The sequence below is a fragment of the Petaurus breviceps genome, unplaced genomic scaffold, assembly GCF_028583685.1.
Source record: "Petaurus breviceps papuanus isolate PSGF00001 unplaced genomic scaffold, PetGlider_PUasm1.0 90466, whole genome shotgun sequence".
NCBI lineage: Eukaryota > Metazoa > Chordata > Mammalia > Diprotodontia > Petauridae > Petaurus > Petaurus breviceps.
In genome coordinates, this window is record NW_027187260.1 from 2,426,238 (window position 1) to 2,433,951 (window position 7,714).

The 7,714-nt window shown below is 41.3% G+C and overlaps 1 protein-coding gene across 1 annotated transcript in view; it reads left to right on the forward strand.

The window, feature by feature from the left end:
• The window catches only part of LOC138141741 (calpain-8-like), a 107,950-nt gene extending 104,166 nt beyond the window's left edge, over positions 1 to 3,784 (forward strand). The window contains exons 20-21 of the mRNA XM_069062568.1: positions 426 to 484; positions 3,761 to 3,784. Coding sequence (XP_068918669.1) covers positions 426 to 484; positions 3,761 to 3,784 — 83 coding nt within the window. The remainder of the gene's footprint in view (positions 1 to 425; positions 485 to 3,760) is intronic.
• The last annotated feature ends 3,930 nt before the right edge of the window (positions 3,785 to 7,714 follow it).

A 7,714-nucleotide genomic window follows, 5' to 3' on the forward strand; every position in this document is an offset into this window, starting at 1 on the left:
TTGGAAAATGGGATTGAAATCAGTGAGATGGCCAAAAGTCAGGCAGTCAGAAAGAGAGATGCATAGGGACTAGGTCAGAGGTGGGGAACTTTTGGCCTTCTAAGTCCTTAAGTGCTGCCTTTTGGGTGAACCCAAATTTTATAAGAATTTGTGCTGTAAAATTTGTATTCATTCAAAAGATTGCAGGTTCCCTATCCCTGCACTAGATCATTTAGCTTTGACCAGAGGAAGATGCAGGAGAAGCTTGTGAGCAGGCTGAAGATCCACTAACAAAGTAGAAGGCCAGCTCTGCCCCAGGGTCAAGGTTGGAAAAGCCTCTAGTTCTGGGGGAAGGAGGAGAGGGGACCCAGCATGACAACAGAGGTGTGGGTGCCCTGGAGGCCTATCACTCGATGTCTAATTGCTTTCTTCCTTTGACTCTTTAGAAATGTTCACTCTCTTGGACAAGGACCAGAGTGGCATTGTCCAGCTCTCACTGGCAGAGGTAAATGGGATTGGGTTTGTGGCACGCTGCTTGCCAACAGTACTTTGAGATGCCTGAACGAAAAGGCACTGTAGAAATCCAGCATTCTGGTTCTCCTTCATCCTTATCTGAATTCCAGAAATCAAAATGCACATTTTGGTGACGGTGGGATGGAGAAGACTAGGGTTCTTCTCTTCACAACAGATACTTAAATTGCATGCATTTTAAGCAAAGGCTATAAGCCAAAGTCATTTATGGACAGGTAGGTGACTCAGTGGATAAAGTGGACCTGAAGTCAGGAAGACCTATTTCCCTGAGTTCAAATCTGCCCTCAGACACTAGCTGCGTGACCCCGGACAAATCACTTCACTCTGTTTGCCTAAGTTTTCTCATCTGTAAAATGAGCTGGAGAAGGAAATTGCAAACCACTCCAGTATCTTTGGCGAGAAAACCCCAAATGGGGTTATGAAGAGTTGGGCAAGACTGAAAAACAACCGAATGACAACAACAAAGCCATCTATAGGGAATGATGCATTATTGTGTTTGCACGGCATTGGCAACAACTGTCGATGGGACAGACACAGGATAAAGAAAACAGTATAAATACAGATATAGCTCCTGACTTTTAGATGCTTTCCATTTAAAAGAAATACTTTGGGAGGCAGACAAGATATACATATGAGACTTAGACACATAAATAAGAAATCAGTAATATTAACAGGTCACATTTACATAGCACTTGAAAATTTACCAAATACTTTTATCATCACAGCTGTGGCCTATAGATAATGCAAAGGTTGTTCCCATTTCACAAATGAGGAAACCAAGACTCAGTTGAAGTGATCTGTCTAGTCACCCAGCTTATAAGTGTATGGTGGAATAAGGACCTGAACCCAGGTCTCTTGACTATGGATACAGGTTCCCTAAAGGTGCAAAATAAACAAATTAGACCATACAGAAAACAATGAATATAATGTTCTGTACAGGGGAAAACAGTCTTGAAATGCCACTCTGGGGAGGTCTTGTACATTTTCTCAGTGTGAAGTTATGGTAGGAGTCATTGAAATGTATTGATTATTTGGGCCCTACAGATGAAAGCATTGTTTCTTCTTCATTGGGGTTTCCAATTGAAATAAGTGGTTAATGTAGAAGCAGTGGGGCCAGGCAACTGGTTTTATTAGTATAATCTTGTCAAAGAATCAAGGATAAGTTTCACCATCTCCATTCAGTTTCTATACTTTGCTAACAGGAATAATACCATCCACTTATTGATCTGTGTCCTAAGGACTTCCTTTTTGATAATGCCAAGAAAATTGATGGAGCCTTGGGATTTTATAGACATCCTATGTTACAATTTAAAAAAATAGTTAAGAAGAACCCAGTTGCTACAGAGCTACAGTGTGTCTAAGTCTCATTTTTTTTTTGTGGGTCTGTAACGTAATGCCAAGGAAAGGCAACTTCCCAAGGTTCAGAATATCAGCATAAGTGCTCTCCATTTTATTCAGTGACAAACCAAGAACAGAGAAGGTCAAAACATGACATCATTCAAAATACAGCATTTACTAAGTGTGATTAAATAATCTCCAAGTACTACCCCACCCCAGGACCTTCCAATCATTCAATCAATTACAAAGTCACTGTTCTAAATACTACTCCACCCCTAGGCTGTACCTCCATTTAGTCCACCACAAAGCCCCTCTTCTCAAATGGAGATTAGTTTCCAAACATAAGTAAAGTACCTTCATTTGTTCAATCACAGAGCACAAAAAGGTCAAAAGTTCCCCACCCCTGGATCACAATTGAATCTACCCCAGAGTTACATCAAGTTTAAGCACAGCACTTAATACCCAAATGGAGGTCTTTTCTTCATCTTGACACAAGGCAAGTTCTCAGCAATCTTAGTTCCTGGGGAGACAAGGCTTAGCAAGGCCACAAGATACATTGCCAGTCCTTTCATTAATTCATCCTCTGTCTGTAGAACAGTCCTAGAACCCCTGAAAACATTAGCAAAACCCTCTCCCAGGATTTCTGTAAACATACAACAAGAAAATCCTTCTTCAGAGCTTCTGAACCAACAGAAAGGTTCCCAGACCCCTGCAATAACAGCACTGTCCTTCACCAGTGGACAGTATTCATTCTGTCTGCAGGACAGTCTCCAGACACCTGCAACAACAGCACTGTCCTTCACCAGTGGACAGTATTCACTCTCTGTCTGCAGGACAGTCTCAGGGCTTCTTAACCAAAAGCCAGGTTCCAGGACTTCTTCAACAACAGGACTGTCTTTCACCCGTGGACAAATCTGGCAAAACAACATCAAAACAGACAGACAAAGTACCAGCAAAACAGCCATGTCTCCTCAGTCCTTGGCAACTCAGGGGGCAGGTCTCAAAAGTCCAGGGCAATTCAAAGTGGCCTCCAGAAATTCTCTCAGTCTCTCTCTGCCTCCATGAGGTACTGATTCCAAAAAGTTCTTCTGCCTCTCTCTTGTGTCTTTCCAAATCTATGTCACCAGCTCCTCCCAGTTCAGGACTTTCTTTTCACATCAACAAGTCCATCCCACAGGGGGGATTAACAAACTCTGGGTTTTAACACAATCAATTTGAAAACCAAGCCAATACAGGGGAATCTTTAATTGCCATTACTATCACAGGGTCTATGGCTTTAGCCATACTCAACTGAAGGAGCTGTTAGTTTCTTATCATTCACTAACCAATAAACCACACAGGTAGAGAATATATTAAAAACTCATGTCCATTTGTGGTAGGGAAGCATCTCTTTCAAAAAAAAAATCACATCAGCTGCCTTTGGAAGCAGTGGCCTCCTTTAAAAAACAAAAACACAGTTCATTGATACTTTTTCTTTTATATACTGCAGTTACTGCCTGAGATGCCTGTCTTTGTAACAAAGGAAAACAGTTAAACAAAACCAGTGGTTAGGGAGATCACTTATGCAACCTCTTGCTTCTATAGGTCCCTGAGAAGAAACTGACATGTTTCATTTGTTCTCTGGGATGAAGATTGTCCTTATAATTAGACCTCAGTTGTCAATGAGTGTTTTTTTTTCATCGTGGTTCTTTTGGCGATTGTGTATGGTTCTGCTTACTTCAATCTATATCTGTTTATACCAATCTCCTCTGTTTCTCTGAAGCCCTCAGAGTTGTTATTTCTTACAGCACAAGATTATTCACATACAATAGTTGAGCCATTCTCCAACTGATGGGAACCTACTTTGTGTTGCTATGTAAATGTTCTCCTATAAAATGGAAATGGCCTAATCCTTGTTCTCCTCCTTTCACAGTGGCTGTGTTGTGTATTGGTCTGAGCTAACATCTTGGATACCTCTGAAGCTCCTTGTCTGGATTTTCCCTTCCACTACCTCCATTCTTACTTCTCTCAAATGATCAAATTTAATGTTTGCATTGTAGCAACTTTGCTCTGACCCAGGATCCCACAGCCAGGCTATTGTACCTTCCCCATGGCTCCCACACCACCACCCCTTCTAGGATTCTGAGGGTATCTTGGAGGACTTTGGGTGGTTTCTGTTCTATGGCCATTGGCTTCAGCCCCTACTGATTGTATCTCTTTCATCCCCCCAATTTCATTTAACCATTTAATATCAATTAGCTTTTATAAAATGGTATTTACTTTGAAAATATAGTAAGAATAAAACATTTCCCCTCAACACCTCGGGGCACACTAATCCCTTTATTTCACCTCTGTCTCTGGAGAAAGTGTACTCAAACTGAATAAAATTTTCTATATAACACTGATCTCACCACTCATATGTTTGTACCTCTTATAATACATAACATTTAAAAAAAAGTTGTGTTTTAAATCCTGTTATCTCAAATTGTTTTACACAAGTGGCTCAGGAACCATACCCTCCTCCCTCCCTTCCTCCCTCCCTCCTTCTCTCTCCCTTCTTCTCTCTCTCTGTCTCTCTCTCTCTCTCTGTCTCTCTCTCTCTCTCTCTGTCTCTCTCTCTGTCTCTCTCTCTCTCTGTCTCTGTCTCTGTCTCTCTGTCTCTGTCTCTGTCTCTCTCTCTCTCTCTGTCTCTCTCTCTGTCTCTCTCTCTCTCTGTCTCTCTCTCTCTCTCTCTCTCTCTCTGTCTCTCTCTTTTTCTTCCTTTCCCTCTCTCCTCCTCCTCCTAAACTATCTGAAACCTAAATCAGTGAATGAGCCAATGAAAAGAGAGATATAAAGTAAGATCCACAAAATAGTTCCTGCTTTTCTCTAATAAAGTACATCCAGTCTTTCTGGTTTGTAGGAAGAAATGTGTTTGGGAAGTGAGAAATTTCAGTGTTGCTGAAAGATTGATAATATAGTTAGTTCCTTAGAAAAGGGGGAACATGTCAAGGAAATCAAAGCCTCTGGTATCGGTTGGAGATACTGGGGGACTACATAATGCTATTAACAGTAATCAAATATGGCTTACTTCATCTAAGAGAAAGGAGTCAACGTTTTGGTGCCTTAGAAGAGAGCAGTGGGTAATCAGGGGAAAGTGTTTTTTTTTTTCCTTTTTCCTTCTGATTTTGTGCCAGGAAAGTTGAAATAGTGAGTGAAATGTATCGGCACTTGCCAAGTCTGAAGGTAAATTCTCACCGAAGGGAATTCTTACCCTATAAAGAGCTAGGAGGGAAACCAGCTCAGGTAATTTGTTATTTCAGCTAACACCTGAACACTGAGCTCTTTGTTGTCGTAATGAGGAGAGGGTAGCCATGTTTCCCAACTGGAGGTGGAAGTCAATTCATTCTCTTGTCTGCAAACTCTGAACATGAGCATCCAGGTGGCCTCAGCTCATTATTTCTGGGGATATAACCACATGGAAGGGTTTGGGAGTGGAGTTTTGGCAAAACTCACCCATCTGATGGGAATTCTCTGTTTCCCAGCTCCATTTGCCTTTGAGATATCCAAGATGAGATTAAGCCACACTGCTGTTCAGCCATTTCCAAAACAACAGTTCACATTTTACCGTCTGGGACTACTTTCTTACGTTGAGACGAGCAGAGAGAAGAGGGATTTGCCATTCTGTCTTGTCATTAACTGGACAGAAGTATCAATCATTATCAGGCCAACCAATGAGGACAATGACCAATTAGATTTGTCACCCACAAGCCTGGTTATGGTTGACAATGTCCTTAGCCAGTTTTCTTCCCTTTTAGTTTATGATGCCTATAATTATTTCTGGGGCACCATTAGTACAAAAGTCCTGGATGGGCTTCTTTCCAATGTCCCAAACCCAACAACCCTCTCCAAGGCCTTTGCCTCTGAGACTTTTCAAAGATCTCTTAGATATGCGTTCCCTCTTCTTGAGCCTTTCATTGGGTTCTTAGGAATAAATGTTTGTTTTTTGCTGCTTCCCATCTGCATCCTTACCCTAGTCCCCTCCCTCACTAGGATAAAATCATAAAATTCTAGAGCCAGAAGGGACTTACTTTTAGTCCCCTGTGATGAAGTAGTACTCATAGATACTATCTACCACTGTCTACCCTAGAGGTGACTGTGGCTTAATAATGTAGGTCATCAGAAGCACTCCCTCCACTCCAGAATTTTTAAGGAATAATTTTTAGTACTATGTTGCTTTTCACATAAGATTTCATATACAAATATAAAATACATCAATAAGATGTGCCCTTTGAGCTATTTTTCCCCCCTAGTAGTGGGGATAGATTTATACTGATTCATCCCAAATCCATCAAGTATAACACACAACTCTAGCTAAAATGCAGAAGATGGTGTTCAGAGGGTGTGGGGGTGTTGTACAGTGGAGATGGGTAGAAGTAGAATGTCTGTCTTGCTTTATGTGTCTATAAAGGGCTTTGAGGCTTTGGGAGAGAAGTGGTTTAGTGTAAGATGAAGTCCTGCACAGTTATCTGTCTTCCTCCCAAATCAGCGTGGGTGGGTGGGTAGTGGTGGTCAGGAGGGTACGATGAAAAGAGAGCTAGATCTGGAGTCTGAAGAATTGGGTTGGGTCTTCATTCTCTGCTGTTTGCTCTGAATATGTGTATATGACCCCAGCCAAGTCACATAATCCTGTTTAGTCTCTGCTTCTTCACTTCTAAATGAATCTGTAAAATGAGCTGGAGAGGGAAATGCCAAACCACTCAAGTATCTTTGCCTAGGAAACCTGAAATGAAATCATGAAGAACTGGGCATGACCGAAATGACACCCAAACAACAAGAAGTGCTTATAATATCTCATAATGTTGTTGGGGAAAGTTCTTTGTAAACTGGAAAGTTCCATGTAAATGTGATCTAATATGATAATAACAGTGATAACATGCAGATAAGTAGTTAAGGGGATGGTGCATGGGACTGGGAATCAGGAAGATGGATTTGAACCTTGTCTAGCTTTGTGGTCCTGGACAAGTCCCTTAATCCCTCTGTATCTCAAATTTCCTCATCTGTAAAATGGGAATAATGATAGTCTCTACCTCTCAGGGTTGTTGTGAGGACATATGTAAAATGCTTCCCAACCTTATATATAAATGCATTATTGTTGTCCTGATGACTCCCTCCAGACTGCCCCAGCTGAAAGAGCTATTTTTTTTTTTTAAGTAATTGGGGTTAAGTAACTTGCTCAAGGTTACAAGGCCAGTTATTTCTGGGTGTGGTGCTAAGTATCTGAGCCCAGATTTGATCCCCAGGTCATCCCAACACTGGAGCTGGTGCTCTTACTTGCTGTGCTACCTGGCCTACCCCTAAAAGAGCTATTGTGAATAAATTCAGTAATAATAAATGCCCTTTTTTTTCTTGCTTTTTGGAGGGGGGCAAGGCAGGGCAATTGGGGTTGTGACTTTCCCAAGGTTACATGGCTAGTAAATGTTAATTGTCTGAAGTCGAATTTGAACTCAGGTCCGCCTGACTCCAGGGTCAGTGCTCTATTCACTGTGCCACCTAGCCACCCCAGTAACTGCCATTTTTATAGCACTTTGGATTTACTGTGTGTGTGTGTGTGTGTGTGTGTGTGTGTAGACAGTAAGGTAGAGCAGTGGTTAAAAAAAACTGAACTTGGAGTCAGGAAGACCAGAGTTCAAATTTTGCCACAAACATTAACTGTGTGACCCTTACTGCATGGTCATTTAACCTATCTGCCTCAGTGTTCTTATCTGTAAAAGGAGGTTAGTCATAACCCACCTCCTAGGGGTGCTTTGAGGATGAAATGAGATAATATTTGTAAAGTTCTTGGCAAACTCTAAAGTGCTCTATCAATTATTTATTCTTATTACTATTATTATCTTAACGACATCCT